The sequence below is a fragment of the Megalobrama amblycephala genome, linkage group LG4 (assembly GCF_018812025.1).
Source record: "Megalobrama amblycephala isolate DHTTF-2021 linkage group LG4, ASM1881202v1, whole genome shotgun sequence".
NCBI lineage: Eukaryota > Metazoa > Chordata > Actinopteri > Cypriniformes > Xenocyprididae > Megalobrama > Megalobrama amblycephala.
The window spans coordinates 9,051,381-9,069,385 of NC_063047.1; the positions used below are offsets into that span (position 1 = coordinate 9,051,381).

The 18,005-nt window shown below is 36.7% G+C and overlaps 1 protein-coding gene across 1 annotated transcript in view; it reads left to right on the forward strand.

Annotated features, from left to right (window-relative positions):
- The first annotated feature begins 2,362 nt into the window (after nucleotides 1–2,362).
- tacr1a (tachykinin receptor 1a) overlaps nucleotides 2,363–18,005 on the forward strand; it is a 30,715-nt gene continuing 15,072 nt past the window's right edge. The window contains exons 1-2 of the mRNA XM_048187281.1: nucleotides 2,363–3,353; nucleotides 12,944–13,138. Coding sequence (XP_048043238.1) covers nucleotides 2,947–3,353; nucleotides 12,944–13,138 — 602 coding nt within the window. The 5' untranslated portion in view covers nucleotides 2,363–2,946. The remainder of the gene's footprint in view (nucleotides 3,354–12,943; nucleotides 13,139–18,005) is intronic.

Genomic DNA, 18,005 nt, shown 5'->3' on the forward strand with positions numbered 1-18,005 from the left:
CCATTATAAACGTAAACAGACATTGTGTGTGTAACAGTGGTCAAATAGAGTTTTGAGAGTTTTGCAGTTAAACTACTGCACAGTGACGAATGCTAGAGAATGAGGTGTTTAGCATCATTGGTAGTGCACTTGCCTCGCATGCCAGCAGTAATCGGGTTGGGCTTCGAGACCGACTTGAAGGTGGAGCAATGAAGAGAGGGTTGGGTTTGTTTGGGTTGATTTCAAATATCAACAGTGTTCAACAACGAATTTCAGAAATCACAAACAGCACCTTTAAATATGGGTATTTTTCTTACACAAAACGCATATCTTCAATTCAGATGATCTGTGTTTATAATTGATGTATGCACTTTCTTGAGCTTCATACTTGTTGGTCCCGTTCACTGCCATTATAAAGCTCAGATGCATCAGGATATTTATTAATATACCTCAGATTGTGTTCATCAGAAAGAAGAAAGTCATATACAGTACACCGAGGATGGCTTAAAGGGTTAGTTCACCCAAAAATGAAAATTCTGTCTTGTACTTACCCTCATGCCATTCCATACCGTAAGACCTTTGTTAATCTTTGGAACACAAATTAAGATATTTTTGTTGAAATCCGATGGCTCCATGAGGCCTGCATAGGGAGCAATGACACTTCCTCTCTCAAGATCGATAAAGGTACTAAAAACATCTAAATCAGTTCATGTGAGTACAGTGGTTCAATATTAATATTATAAAGCGATGAGAATATTTTTGGTGCGCCAAAAAAAACAAAATAACGACTTATTTAGTGATGGACGATTTCAAAACACTGCTTCAGGAAGCTTCGGAGCGTTATAAATCAGCAATTTGGAGAGCCATAGTCACGTGATTTCAGCAGTTTAGCGGTTTGACACGCGATCCGAATCATGATTCGATACGGGGTTTTTTGCCGCACCAAAAATATTCCTGTCGTTTTATAATATTAATATTGAACCACTGAACTCACATGAACTGATTTAAATATGTTTTTAGTACAACAATGGATCTTGAGAGAGGAAATGTCATTGCTGGCTATGGAGGCCTCACTGAGTCATCGGATTTCAACAAAAATATCTTAATTTGTGGTTTGAAGATTAATGAAGGTCTTACGGGTGTGGAACAGCATGAGGGTGAGTAATAAATGACAGAATTTTCATTTTTGGGTGAACTAACCCTTTAAGGGTGAGTAAAGCTTGGGGTAATTTTCTTTTTAAAGTAAACTAATCCTTTAGGAATAAAACAAACAAACTCTAACAGTCAAAAGATAATAATAACCAATAAATCTTTGCCTTAGTGTGAGATTATTTAAAAAGGGGTTTATTTCAAATCAGAGAGCTACAGAAATCAGTCACAAGAAACAAAGCAATTAATAAAACCTCACAGCAAAAAAACAAAACAAGTCACTCAGATAATCATGAATCTCAGTCAACCTTCTATTTATATTAAAATCCAAAAATTTGAGAATAGTGAATTATTCACTAAAATGCTGAAAAATTGCTTTGTAAAGGGCAGTTCCCTAGGCTTACTGTGAGTCATCTAGTATCAAAACATCCCTTTGTTATGTGGACACATTTGAATAATGCACGTATTCTGTATGCTGAATGATGGCAGTGAAATTATGGCCAAAAGAATGAGAACACCCTCTACAGAGCGGCATCCATACAGAAATGATTTACTGTGTCTGATGTGGAAGAGAAAGACCTCCACAAAGCCCAGACCCGAACCTCAGCGCATCACATGTCACAATGATGCTCCTATGTCGTGTTGAGCATTTAAAACATATTTAAAAAGCATTAATCCCACCCTTTGCAGCCATAACAGCTTACAGTTTTCTTGGAAGGCTTTTCACTAAATTTTGGAACATGGATGTAGAGATTTGTGACCATTCAGAGCATCAGCGAGGTATGGCACAACACTGACGATGGGCAAAGGTTGGCTTGCAGTCAGTGTTCCAACTGATTCTGTAGCTGTCCAGATCCAGTTTATCTGAAAAATAATAAAAGTTGTGTTTACTCTATGTCCATCATGTATATTGTCTTAACAGACTAGCTGATTGAGCTCACGTTTAACGCGCGTTCAGATGGAACCACCAGGGGGAGACCGTGAACTTTAATTTAATTAGACTACTTGTGTCAAAATTGAAGCGACTTGGTATAGGTAAATCATTGGTTTGATGTCGAACGGAACTGGCAAATGACGTTCCCAGCGCATCATAACAAGTAATTTATACCGTTATCAATGTCAAAAGTTCGAAATTATTAGTATATATATGACTTTTTCTGTCCAACCTGAAAGAACCAAACAACATCTTTCAATTTGCATACAAGGTGAGCTCTGAATTAATCGCATTTCATATTAAAAAGAAATGGATTTTCAAGCCTTGATTCTTTTTGTTTCATTATCTCACACAGCATCTGCGCGCCACCAAACATCATCTTTCAATCTACGTGGCACACCTGGCGCGCTCTGAATTACATATGCAGAATAGATTACTCAAATTTCGTATTAAAAAAAGAGAGAGAGAACTGTATTTGAAACCACTCGTCCCTTCTTCTCCTCTCAGAGCCGCGTGTTTGCAGCATCTGCTCATGTGTGCTCGCGACTTCTCTTTTGGCACGCGCTGCGCACTTGGCAGCGACGCTCAGAGGAGTGAGGTGTGTGTAACCAAGAGCTAAAATTGGTTTCATGATGAGGAAAAGTGAAGGAGCAAGCCGTTGCGATCTGTTCTCCTGTCTTGTTTGAAGGAACACAGGGTTCATCCTTCCTTATCAGAGAGGACAATTGAAGAATACTATTCGGAACACTTTTTGTGCCAAGAAACTCAATATTTTTACCTTTTTTCTCTTGAAAGGGAACATGGTCGATTGAACATTAATACGACATCCAGCAAAAAAGAAAAGAAACAATATTTAAATCGCACTTAACATTTTTTCAATAGGAATGGATTCGCTCATCACTTCCACTGACTTTCAAAGTAACTGGACGAACAACTCCATCGCACAGAATGAAACCGAGATATACTGGAACCAGTTTGTGCAACCGGTTTGGAGGATAGTGCTCTGGGCAGTGGCTTACAGCACAATTGTCATTGTCTCCGTGGTGGGCAACATCACGGTAATATGGATCATTTTGGCGCACAAACGAATGAGAACCGTGACGAACTATTTCCTCGTGAACTTGGCGTTCGCTGAAGCGTCAATGTCCGCATTCAACACCGTTATAAACTTTGTTTACTCCGTGCACAACGAGTGGTATTTCGGACTCTATTACTGCCGATTCCACAACTTCTTTCCTATAGCCGCCGTCTTCGCTTCTATATATTCAATGACGGCGATTGCGCTCGACAGGTAAGTTCCTTCATTCCCATTCACACTATGGCACGCGCTATGAGCGCGGATCTCAGTCAGCAGTTCGCGTGAGGGAACATTGGGTTTCTCGTTCACTGGCTGTGATTGCCTGTTCTGTCGCTGAAAATGTACAAAATATGAAGTACGCTTTATCAAATAGGCCTTTAAATGTGCTCAAAATTTAAATGTCTAATTTGTTCTTAGTAAAGCAGCCCCTTACAAAAACGACTAGTTTCCTCCTGATTGTAGAACATAACAGTGACATTTTCTTATCAGCCACCCCGTATAGGAGGGTCTAATTTTATATACAGTTCAATATTTTTACTCCACAAACCTAAAAACATTATAGACATATATAGCCTAGGTATTCAACATAATACAATGTCACAGATCTCCATTTTCTAGAGAAACTAAATCGGATCAATTAACCTCAAAACTAGCTAGCCTATATTTCGACTGACTGAATCTTCAAAAATTAAGAAGATCAAATGTGTTGAGGTGAGATTTTGTGTCATCTTTGGTCAAGAGGGAAAAAAAAAGAATATTGCCCCGGGGGCATCTTACCCCCATCTTAAAAAGAAAAGGTTTTATATAGCCTACTGAATAAGCTTAAACGGTTCAGGCCCTTCATATATAGAACCTTTCAGGGGTTCTCATGGGATCATTATATGGATTTAGTTTTAATTAATTAATTTTGTTTGAATACATTTTTAATTTTAATTTTTTTAAATTATTTTTTAAATTATTATTTTTAAATTGTTAATTAAACAGCTTACAAACATACTTTATCAGTTTAAAGTTACATTAAAAATGAAAAGTAATATGCAAATTATTTAAGACATTCCTCCATATAAAGCCATTTGGCATAAATGGGTCTTTTAAATCAAGTCAAGATAGAACCGTAGAAGGGTTTAAGGGTTTATTAAACCCCACAGGACCTTTTTTCTAAGAGTGTACCCTATGGTTACAATGGATATGTAGTTATTGTTGCTAACATTATAATGCAAACACAAGTGTAAAATCGTAGCTCTTTTCAGGTCCATATTAGGAATGATCACAGCATAGATGGCAGAGTTCATTGGTCTGTGATGTCATATGATAGATGATGATTATTTGTCATCCCACTCATAACATACAATAGTCATCATTTAGAAACCTTAATTTCTTTAGTCTGTATGTGGTTGAGATGTGATGAGGTAATTGTGCCATGTCTGCCTTGTTTCTTCATTCATCGGTTACCATGTCAAGAATAAGGAATTAGAAGGCCCAGATTTCAGTTAATGTCTGACCTTTCATCATCCCATTCTAATTGTAAGATGTCATGTTTCCAACTTTTTGACACAGCACAGCTAATATTAAAAAAAAACATGCCTGCTTACATTTATCTACATGCAGAAACATGAACTTTAAAATTCTATTACCTGAGAGACCTGTAGGGGAGATGGAGGGCAGGCTTCTTGGGAAGACTGCTGTGTGTGTTCAGGTCCTTGTAGAGTATATACTTGTCAGAGCACTAACAGGTTATTTATCTTAGAAAGATTCTTTTGAAAAAAAAAGAGAGAAAAAAAGCAAGCCAAGATTACATTCTCTATAGACATATTTTGAAGCACACACAGCAAATTAATCAAGTGTTTACAAACAAATAACTTAGAGCAATGCCTTGTTTTTTCTTATAGAGAAGACATTTACAGAGCCTAGAGCTTTTCATTAAGCACTCCAAGTAGTTCTAGTAGTCAAATCTGTAGAATTCAAGCATGTTTTATCTTCCGCCAGTTTTAAGTGATTTCTGTCATGCAGTGATTTGATTATCATCAACTAATGGGCAATATGAGGTTGGAAAACTGAATTATGCCTAAAGATGTAATGTAGAAGTAAAATTTAATTAGCATTCTCAGAATGCTTGGTTCCTGACAAACCTCAAATTGTTTTACATTAGATGAAACAGTTAAAGTCAGTATGAAATGAAAATTCGCCCTATCCTTTTTTTCTAAATGCATTTTATTGATCATATTGTGATCATCCAACAATTCATCCATACATTTAATTTTTTATTATTATTTTTTTGACCTCATAATCTTTAAACAAAACACCATAACTCGATCTATGGTAAAAACGACAAAATTCTCTCTGGTGATTATTCTTCAGTCATTTAGGATGCTTAAAACCCACCCCTTTCCTATAATTGACTATAAGCTCATAATCAGATCAGCCTCCATCCAATCAACAACCAGACAGAACCCCTTGTACATCACAATACAAAGACAAAGATCTGTCTACATTGTGCCTTTAGGAAAATCCAGACATTAGCGAAAGGCACAATAACAAAGCCGTTTGAAAAAGTTTTAATGCACACTCACCGGCCATTTTGCTATACACTTTGCTAGTACCAGGTTGACCCCTTTTTGCCTTCAGAACTGCCTTAATTCTTCATGGCATATAGATTCAACAAGTGCTTTTGGTCCATATTGACATGATAGCATCACACAGTTGCTGCAGATTTGTTGGCTGCACATCCATGATGTGAATCTCCCATTCCACCACATCCCAAAGGTGCTCTAATGCATTAAGAGCTGGTGACTGTAGAGGCCATTTGAGAATAGTGAACTCATTGTCATGTTCAAGAAATCAGTTTGAGATGATTTGAGCTTTGTGACATGGCGCATTATCCTGCTGGAAGTAATCAGAAGATGGGTACACTGTGGTCATAAAGGGATGGACATGGTCAGCAATAATACTCAGGTAGCGTTTAAGAGATGCTTAATTGGTACCAAGGGCCCAAAGTGTGCCAGGAAAATATCCCCCACACCATTACACCACCAGTAGCAGCCTAAACCATTGATACAAGGCAGGACGGATCAATGCTTTCATGTTCACACCAAATCATAATCCTACCATCTGGATGTTGCCACAGAAATTCGAGACTCATCAGATCAGGCAACGTTTTTTCGTCTCTGGCTTCAATAAGGCATTTTTACTCTCAGGACTGCAGCTCACTGGATATTTTCTCTTTTTCTGACCATTATCTGTAAACCCTAGAGATGGTTGTATGTGAAAATCCCAATAAATCAGCCGATTCTGGAATACTCAGACCAGCCCGTCTGGCACCAACAACCGTGCCATGTTCAAAGCCACTTAAATCACCTTACATCCACATTCTGATGTTCAGTTTTAACTTAAGCGGATCATCTTGACCAGTGTACATCTCAATCAGCTTCCTATTTCAGCAGTCAGGGCACTGATCAAGGAAGCGGCCATTTTAAGAGCTGTCTCAGTCATAAAATCATACAGTGCACTGAAAAGTTTGCTCCCTAAATAGTCTCACAATGCACCATGAAAACCAGGGAGAATCGATGCTCACTATGTTCCCTTATCTGAATTTCTGAAGTGCAAAACACAAATCATGTGAGTCAACTCACTACGCATAATGACAAACTATTATTTAGTTATATTTCAGCCTAAACATACATCACTAGATAGGAAATGAACATAATAACATCTATAGTTTATTTACGGCTGAAATGTTGCATGTATATACAACAAACAAAGTATTTATTATAATGTAGCATACTTTAAATAACATTAAAGAATAATGTCAGAAAGATATCAGTTCTGATGTTGTTCATAAATACTAGTGATGTTGTACAATGAGGACATTGCCATTTCGCCAAAAAATCAGTCATCAGTGTCCCAATGTGTAGTGAGCCAGGGTCCTTACTGTCCTTACCAATGCCCAAATTTGCGTACACAATATGCTGATTCACAACCAGTGTTGGGGAAAGTTACTTTTAAAAGTAATGCATTACAATATTGCGATACTCCCTTAAAAAGTAACTAATTGCGTTACGTAGTTACTTTTTTATGAAAAATAATAAATACTTTTTCTCACCTGGGCTGGGCTTGCTTGTTTTTTAATAACAACAAAAAAAGTTCTATTTTTGGCAAATGTCAAGGCCCTTTCACACCAAAAGTAACATGAATAAGCCTCAGGCTGAGGGAAAAGCATATTTACACCTGTAAAGTAGAGGGCGCAGCTAAAACAAACCTTTCAGCTGTGCTGACATTCTGGATTAAAGAAGAATAGGATACAGAACAAAGGAAGTTCAACACTCTTATTTCTAAATCTAATCTAAATTACAGGTTTGCATACAATTCTGAGATTGCATCTCACTGTTTTTTATTCATTTTGAGGAATACTGAATGTTTTTGTGCAAGTGAGATGAGTAAATGCATGTTCACTTGTAGTCTAGAACTACAATAACCATCATGTTTACACAGCGCACACAACACCTCTGCACTTTATTTCTCTCAACATGGGAACAGGAGAGCTGTCAGTCAATAAATGTGAAAAAGTAACTTATTTGAATTTTTGTTGTCGTTGTAAATTGAAAAAATAACGCGTTACTTCACTAAAAGTAATCTGATTATATAACTCAGGTTACTTGTAATGCATTACCCTCAACACTGTTCATGACCTAGGAAAGCTATGGAGCTGATTGAGACACACCCCATGTCCACATGCCTAAATGCATTGAGTTGCTGCCATGTGATTGGCTGATTACATTTATATTTTTAACATTTATTTACATGGATATTACTTACTATTTTGCCTTACTGTTCATATTATAATCATCCAGTAAAACCCAGTTATGAATAATTATTGCAATATACTCTCCTCAGCACTTTGGCTGTTGTTTTGCTTGCCCAGATTTCAGTTCTGTTGCTCTGGTTGAGTCATTGTTGCATTGTTAACACATGCAGACAGGTATACATTCACAAACAGCAGCAGGGCTGTCACCTCTGTGCAGACAGATCACTTGGGCTAAACTGCAGTGTGTGACAAAATTGTGTTACGTGCTTTGGTAGCAACGAACGATTGCCTCTTTGTCCAAATATAACATCTCACATTCTCACTTGCCTCACTTATCAGCTGTTTTTACTTTTCATTTCTTGCATTTAAACACATGTAGACCTAAAAGTGCTGGCAAGCACACACACCTCAAAGTCAAGCTGTGATGGCATGCTAAAGAGCATTTGTGTGCTGGTAAAATGGCGCATGGCTCAGAGACTCAAACTGTCATGTGTGGCAGGAATAGGATTCCTAATAAAATTACAGGACTAAAGCTAAATTTGAAAGAAAAGCACTGCAAGCATCAAATTGTGTAACCACACTGTCCATCTCCGCTCCCTCTAGCATGTTGTCATTATTGATTTAGCCCTGCTGCTGTTCAGACCGATGATCTGTTGCCTTGAACTCCATTTATGTCAAACAGATGTGCTTGAATGTATGTCAGTGCTGTGTCTGACCTCTTCACCTGCTGGAGAGTGTGCCATGAGTTCATTGTCAATTCCTCATTTACTCACTCATCTTCTCTAGCACGGTATGTAATAATGTTTTCCTTCAGGGCATTACTTTTAAAAAATCTGATTGTCTATTACATATGAGCTTAAGTGTGTGTGCCTGGTGGTGGTTTAACTGTAAGAGTTTACCTTTATCAGTGGAGTGGAAGTTCTCTCATTTTACTAAATTACAAATTTAAAATTGATGGGTTTTTTTTCTCTTTGATGTTTTATTTTAATGCTTTGAGGCAACAGATTACAAAGAATTTCAAAGCAATTGTTCACCCGGAAATGGACCTTTTATAATCATTTACTCACCCGTATTTTTCTAAACCTGTATGAAAAAAAAAAAAGTATTTTGAAGAATATCCTGCATGTTCTTCTCTCTCTCTCTCTCTCTGTATATATATATATATATTATATATATATATATATAAAGTGAAAGTGTGTTCCAAAGAAGAAAGAAAGTCATATGGTTTTACAACAACATAAGGGTGAGAAAATATTACAGAATTTTCATCATTGCAAGTGACATTGGTTTTCTCAACAACAACAACAACAACAAACAAGAAATATTCTGTGTGCATAAATATTCAATACATGCAGGGACTCTATGTTTGCACAGAAGAAAAACAATTGTCTTAACAAGGACACAGCTGCCTAACAATTGGCCTGAACCTTAATTTATTGAAATAAATTGATCATTATTCAGGTTGTGAATCTAAAAGACAGCTGCGAATATTAAGACTAGAGCATTCCAGTAAGTTGAAGACTAATTAAAAAAAGTTAAACAAAGAGAAGGAAATAAAAGTTTAAAACAATAGCCACATGTTTGGATGCCCCATGGGTGCCATTTTTATTGGTCAGAAATGTTTGTTCCTCAAAACCCTCTGCACACACCAGACAGAAACGTATTAATGAAGTCACTGAGAGGCCAGTCGTCACTTTGAAGGAAATACAGAGTCAGTTTTCCAATAAAGGAATAAAAGTGAACCAGTCAACCGTATCAAGAGCTCTGCTTAACATTAGCTTGAATGGAAGGATGTCACAAAAGACTCCATTACTGCCATGCCTGGAGTTTGACCAATAGAATAATAGTAAACCAGATTTTGTGGTCAGTTGAGACCAGTAAGGATGTGGTTCAGAAGTAATTAGCAATTCTGCTTCCATTTACACTTAATTGATTCCAGTTTCATTAACTATTCTTTTGAATTTGAAGAAGAAATTGAAAACATAAATGCAATTTACTAAATATAGCAACACAAGTGGGATGTTAACAGTTAACATGAAGGAAAGGAAAAAATTGAAATGCTATTGAAGTTATATTTGTTATTATTAAATATTAAGTTATGGCATTATAAATAATAATGTTATTATTATTGGTTAATGTTATTGGCATCGTTAGATGATTTACTTGAAATCACCCTAAAATAAAAATGTATTGTAATTCATTGCATTTTTCTTTAATCAAAGACCTGTCTCTGCTTAGTTTTATATATATATATATATATACACACACAAACAGTATATATAAACCCTGTGTTGAAAACCCTGTAACACCTTTGGTGTTCTCGGTCAAAAACCAGCATTTTAAAAATTGCTTGTAAATCTTTCGTCATGCCATTTTATCACCAAATATTGGATTCAAGCTTTTTGCCAACTTTTTTTCTTGATTTTTTTTCTTTTTCTTGAACTGATTGATCGTAGGCCTCATTGATCTACATAGAAACTTTTCTTCTGAGAGTGTAGTAGAGACCACACATTTTTAATGTTGGAATTCAGAATGGGAGTCTTTATATTTTTCAAGGCACTGTATGTGTGGCTAAAACCATAAGAAAAATGCAAACCAGACACAGATTCTGAGGGAAACAAAGCAATGTCTGTCAAAGCCTGACCTTCAATACCATCGCACAGTCGGAAAGTGATACATGGTATGCTGCGTGGTTTCTCCCAGCTCCAAATGACTAAGTTAAATAATTCTTGCCACAAGTGTATATTCATTGTCAGTATAACTAGAATAGATCCTATTTATTATTGCAGAGCTCATAATATCACAATGCTGCATTTGCCTGTTGTACTATATCACAAGCCCAAAACTAATAACCGCACAAATCCACTATTGTAGCTATTCAATAGATTAGTTTGCATGTGTGTGTGTGTGTGTGCATATTTGTGATTTATTAAAAATGTAAAAATGCAGAATGTTTCTGTGATGGGTAGGTTTAGGGGTCGGGGTAGTGTAGGGGGATAGAATGTACAGTTTGTACAGTATAAAAACCATTACGCCTATGGAATGTCCTCACTTTGATAGCAAAACAAACCTGTGTGTGTGTGTGTGGGGGATTTACTTTCTGGACTTCGTTCCGTTTTATAATGATACAGCTACAAATGATTTAAGAGGATTTATCTTAGATACCACTGAGATCTTTGTGTGCTGGACGAAGACCTATGTGTATATGTACGTGATGAAGTCATGTGATGTGTTGACAGATTAAATTGTTGAGAGTGCAGATCAGCACAATATCTCTTGCTTTCATGAGCAGCAAAGTACGAATGAAGATCACATTGAGAAAATAAGTGTGGTTGTAAATTGGGTGAAATGTGTGCTGAGAGCCAAATCCACAAGCAGACTGTTTGTTGTAATTTACGCCAAGGTTTTCTTTACTCTTAGAAGAAAAGATTCTATATAGAATCTTAAAGGGTTAGTTCACCCAAAAATGAAATTTCTGTCATTTATTATTAACCCTCATGTCATTCCACACCGTAAGACCTTCGTTCATCTTTGGAGCACAAATTAAGATATTTTTCATAAAATCCGATGGCTCACTAAGGCCTGCATTGCCAGCAATAACACTCCCTTTTTCAATGCTCAGAAATCTACTAAAGACTGTATTTAAAATATCTTTAGTAGCTTTCTGGGCATTTGAAAATGTTAATTATTTTTGCTGGCAATGGAGGCCTCACTGAGCCATCGGATTTTATCAAAAATATCTTAATTTGTGTTCCGAAGATGAACAAAGGTCTTACGGGTGTGGAACGACATGAGGGTGAGTAATTAATGACAGAATTTTCATTTTTGGGTGAACTAACCCTTTAAACAGTTCTGTCAGGCACTTTAGAACGTTTTAGGAGTTCCCATCATGGGATCATTTTATGAATTTAGTTTTAATTAATAATTTTGTTTTAATTCAGTTTTAGTTTTCATTAAATGTTATGAATTAAACAGCTTGTAAACATACTTTATCACCAGAAAAAAAATGAAATGACCCAATAAACTTGAAAGCATTACGCTATTACTTAAGACATTTATCCTTGGCAATATGTGTTCTTTAAAATTGAGTCAAGAACCATAGGGTTCAATATAAATCCCAATTGAACCTTTTTTTCTATTACATTTTTCTCTTTGAAAACAATGAATTGTTGGAGGTAAGGTTTTTTTATTAAGAAAAATATTTTTTTTTATTTTTTTTTTAAAGGTGCTCTAAGTGATCCTGGGTGGAGTAACTTCCTGTTGACATTCGAAGTGTTGTCAAACAAAACAGAGGCTAGCTAGACCCTCCCTCCTCCTCTTCCTCCCCCTCCCCACCCTGCTTCCTGAAACAGTCATGAACGCGCATTTAAAATCATTCTTGTTGGTTATTGGCTGGAGCATGTTTATTATGATTCGTGGTCCAGGCTGCACCAGTTTGTTTTTATTGCCGTTTTCAGAGCTTGTGGCGACTACAGAGACCGTTTTTTTTTACAGTGTGTTCAGGGGACAGGCAGCTAGCGGATAGTGAGGAGATGTTTGCTGTATGTGACAAAAAATGTTTTGGCCTAAAAACGTGTGACATCACTTAGAGCACCTTTAATTTTATAAATGCTATTTAATGAGACTTTAAATTTGACTTAAAAGAGGTCATTTAACTTTAATTTAACAAATGCATTTCAGACTTTCATTAAGGTGATTTCATAAAATACATTTTCCTTAACTAGAATAGAAACATTTAAAAACATACAATATTTACTGAACCACAAAGTGTTAATTTGCATTCATTTGTATTTGTGTTCATAATTAATATTTTCTTTGTTAATTTGGAATATTCATAATTAACCTATTAATTTTTATGAATTAAATAATAGTTTTTTTGTTTTTTTTTAAGTTCAACTGGAAATAAGCTTAAAGTAAAAATATAAAAGAGATTTTTTAAATACCTCAATGTAGGCTACAACAGATGTGGCGCTTTCAGTACATCTGTCTTGTTCTTCCACAGATATATGGCCATCATTCATCCCCTGAAGCAGAGGATGTCTGCAACACAGACGAAAGTGGTCATCGGGGTCATCTGGGTTCTGGCACTTCTGCTGGCCTTCCCCCAGTATTACTACTCTGACACGGACCAGCTGCCGGGCAGGGTGGTCTGCTACATCGACTGGCCCGAGTACACTCTCCTGGACTTCAAAAAGATGTAAGCATCTCACTTTTAACTAATCAACATGCTTATCACCCATGCTGCCTTTTGCTGACATTGGAAAATATTTAGGTTTAATATTTGAATCAGAGGTTTATGGCTGTAGGTGCATAGAATTTCTTTTCCAGATCGAATTTCACCAACATTTCCGGATATTGCTGGAAATATTACCTTTATGACTCTCTAATTTGGAGTAATCAAAAATCAGTGCTGCTTTCCCCCTAAGTGTTTACTTATATAACAACAGAGAGGAGCTTCATTACAAAGAAAACATTAAACACAGGAAAGTCATGGTCCTAAGAGAGAGAAAAGGAAAAAGTGCAAGACTATTAAAGCAAACATAATTGGAAATCTTGCCCAAGGGTAAATACAATGACTTTACAAGAGCAGATGCTAATGACTATTACTCCTCCAAACTGTGGGGTATACTCTCAAAAAGTTGGCTTGCATGCAGATTGACATTAATCTGAAGTGCTGAGGTGTAATATAAAGTTCTGTAAACATGGTGCACAAAGCCGTCGTCCAGTAGGGTTCAGTCCAGCGAGTCCATTAGAAGCCGAGATCATTCTGCAAAGAGTTTTTATGGGCGTCACTTTGTTTTAAAATGCAGTGAGGACAGTTGTTGTGGTGGTTGGGGGAGGGGGGGTTGATGCACAGATGTGCCTGTTATGATGTCACAAAACCGCTTAACTCACGAAATACGATTATACACAAATAACTCTGCTAAACAGAGAACTGTTTTCATAAATAGTGCATGTGGTGTACTGATCCAGATATCAGGTATCTATTGTGGAGTATTTGCTCATTTCCAGGTTACAACTAAATTGAAACATTAAGATTAGAAATGTGCAAAAGTCATTTAAACAGATCTTAACGTGATAGATTAGAGCGTGTGTCTGACAACTGTCGCACTTAGATATAAACGACTACAATGAGCACTTAGCAAAACAATAACAAATTCCAGCACTGGATTATTACTCATTGTAACACACTTGAACACACTAAAACTAAATAAAAACTTGTGCTCAACAATAAGAGATTCTTCTTCTTTATTAGATATATCACTGCTGTTATCTTTGCAGAGAAAGACACCAAAGTGTCATTTATCACCCCCCGCATTAAAAGCCTAGTTTCTCTTTCTCTCTCTCTTCTGTCTCTTTTAGGTTCTTTGTTAGATAATCTCTGTACATTTCAATCACCTGTTTCTGTTATATTCCTCCTGCCTTTACTGCTGTGAGTGAGAAGTGCTGCCCCTCTGTGTTAGTTAGCGAAGAAGTCAGCTTTCTAAGGCACTAGAGATGTTCCCTTAAGCACCCACCATCTCTCTCACTTTCTTACTCACTAAAACTCATTTCACATTTTCCCCAAACTCCCCTCTTCCATTACCGTGTCTTTCACACCAGTTGAGATGTGATATAAGATTTTTGCTGGTGTTTCTACCAAAGGTATGGAAGCTAACACATACATTTTTCTACCGTACAACGTTAATGAATCTTACCCCCGGTTTCACAGACAAGGCTTAATCCTAGTCTCAGACTAAAATGCATGTTTGAACTGTTTTAACTGAAAGCAATTTGCAGTGATATATCTTAAAATATGTCAGTGCCATTGCTTTATCTCAAAATGCACACAAGTAATGTTTTTTTTCTAAGGAACGTTTATGATTGCTACTTAAATGTCCCAATTGAATTAAGGCCTAATCCTGGCTTAATCTAAGCCCTGTCTGTGAAACCAGGTCAAAATCTCTGTTATTTTCTCATTTTACACTACAGTTATCCTTAAACTGTTAGCTGTCAACCCCCTTTTTTGAGCATAGATCTTAATTTAAAGTTGTAATTCATGAATGCTTTGGAATACAGTCATAAGGTTGGTCTCTTTTAAAATAAGACACTCTGCACTTATTATATAAGTAAAAGCATTTAAAAAAATTAAAGTGTAAACAGGACCATTTCCATGGTAACGCAATGTCCAATTTCAAAATGGTTTTCACAGGATGAATTTTGAGTGTTTAAGCTTTTGAATGATACTTAATTTATGATGATTACTAAAATATGTGATAGGCAAAAAAGGCAATTGTCTCACTACTATAGGCCACTTACAGCTAACGGGCTATAACAAGATAAATTTACTTGAGAAGCAATATTGTGTAAAACAATAAGACCGCGTTTACACCTGGTATTAAAGGTGCTAAAGAGGATTTTTTCGTCGACTGAGAATCCAAAGACTGTTACTGAGTTTTTGAAATGAGCGCATGCGTAAGAACAGCCCCCAAAAAACGCCTCCCAAAAATCGTGCACGAGTATTGGAACACGAGTGTTTACCACCGGCATTCGCTGTGTCGTGTTAGTGGATTCATTATGTCGGACTCACCGCAGGTAACTCATAATCTGCAGTTGTTACTCCTGTCTCCTGACAAAAACATTGCATGCGGCGCCTGTGGAGTGTGGAAAGTTACTGGAGAGAGCAGCCGCGCTCGTCTCTCACAAGGAACGTCACGGCAGTGACTGACAAGCCAGAGAGCCAATCCACGCACGTCTCTCACAAGGAACGTCACGGCAGTGACTGACAAGCCAGAGAGCCAATCCGCGCACGTCTCTCACAAGGAACGTCACGGCAGTGACTGACAAGCCAGAGAGCCAATCCGCGCACGTCTCTCACAAGGAACGTCACGGCAGTGATTGACAAGCCAGAGGGTCAGCGATCATCGCATAAACGATTGGCTGATGTTTTTAAGGCCCTACCTCGTGCACAGATGATGTATATTAATATTATTACTTTCAGTGCACCTAATAAATAGTCTTTTATCAGTTAGTAAAGACAGTTTCAAGTAATATTTCAAAAATGTATAAAACAAAACATCCTCTTTAGCACCTTTAACTTGTGTTTTTTTGTGATCAAAGCCAGGGGCGTTGCTACACTCTTAAAAATTAAAGATCTTCATTGGCATCTACAGTTCCATGAAGATCCTTTAACATCCATGGAACCTTCCCTTTGCTCAAAACGTTTCTTTGCAGTGACAAAAAGGATTCTTTAGATTATTTAAATGTTCTTCACACCAAGAATAACTGGTTCATTTAGGAACTGTTCACTGAAAGGTTCTTTTGGGAACCTAAAATGGCTCTTCAATGGCATCACTGCAAAAGCCTCATTTTGGAACCTTTATTTTTAAGAGCACGGGGAAAAGGTGGACTGTATACAGAGGCATTGGACGCACTGTTTACGACTATTGCGTATGATTGTCGCATTTATATGGATATTTAACCTAAATAACAATGTAATAATTATAAAATAATTCTTTCACAGAAAAAAATTATTCATAAGCGCAAATTTTACAGAAAAAGTGCATAAAGATTCATTTTGATTGGAATAATACATCACATCCGTTTGCGCAGTACAGTCACCCACAAAAAATCAAATATTTCAATGCACCCTATAAGCTCACATCGGATCCACAAATTCAGCATTCAAACTCCAAGCAGCTCCCATACTATTCTCCTTTGGAAATTAATAACTTCCTGTATGTGGTTTGTCAGAGATTGTGAAAAGGCGGCTTATACGATCATCCATCCTGAAATTGCAGCCGTCTTCTTTATCCTTTTCATTCCATTCCTTTCCCGCAACTCTCCCGCAAAAGTGATGTATTGTAAATAAGAGGAGAGTGTCTCGGCAAAATCCCAACACAAGTGGTCACAGGAGACGCATTTGAAATGCATGTTAACACCAGGTGGAAATGCTAACGCGTCTCGACCGACCACTTGTGATCGGATCACCGAAAACCCATCTTAAAACCAGATGTAAACTTGGACTTGTTTACCGGAATACATGATGTAGTAGATTTATTTTTCGTGCCTCATTGGCAAATAGTTTTTTGTGAGGATAAACTTAACAAAATATTGATAGATTTATGCTTTAAACAGGAAAAAATGGGGTAAAACTCCATTGAGATGTTAAAGTAGATTTTGAATAAATACACTTTTTTTGGAAGGAAATAAGAGAGTTAGGAAAGGCTGCCTGACATCAGAGGTTGTCTTAACTGAACATTTTCAGTAAATTATAGAAAATTTAGATAAATGTTAAGTATAATTTTAAATACCTACACTTAATTTGTGCAGTTAAGCTAAAAAATAATTAATATTAAGGTCTACTTGGTGTGCCTTCTTTAGAAAAAAGTCTCAGAGTAAGGCATTCTAAAAGAGAAGGGGTTTTAAGAGTTTTTTAATGAAAACCAAGCCAAAAATGCTAATTGCATTTTTTTTGTGCAATGTATACCAGTAACTTCTAACAACATCACCAATCTCACAACCATGCAGGAAATAAAAACTGAGCATACGAATCTTCAGAGCCACATGAGATTGGATGCACTCAGCAGGAGATCAAACTGTCTTCAGCACTGTAAGCATTGTGCCATTCATCAAAACCAGCTTAAAGATTGCTATGTCCTACATGAGATACTTTAGTGTAGCTCATTTCTAAATTTTCTTCAGACCTTCACACAAATTTTACATTCATAAATAAAATCATACTATACACAGCTTGAACTGATTGATTATAAATATCAAATTTATTCAACGAAAATAAATACCCTCATATTCAAATACTCTTTTGTAAATCCATAATTTAAGTGTCATTGTCATCCAGTCAGCTACAAATAGGATGCTTAACAATCACACCGTCCATGTCTGAATGGATGTAGCCCTTATTATTTTCATTATGAAGTTATAATGACTTGTACAGATGGGTCAAGTGCGGCGAACCGAAATGAGACCTGTCTCGTGTTAACAAAATAGATACGTCTGATTATAAATGACATCAGGTCTGTTTTATAGCCCTTGAACTGGGTTTGAAGTGTTGCACAGCACACTGT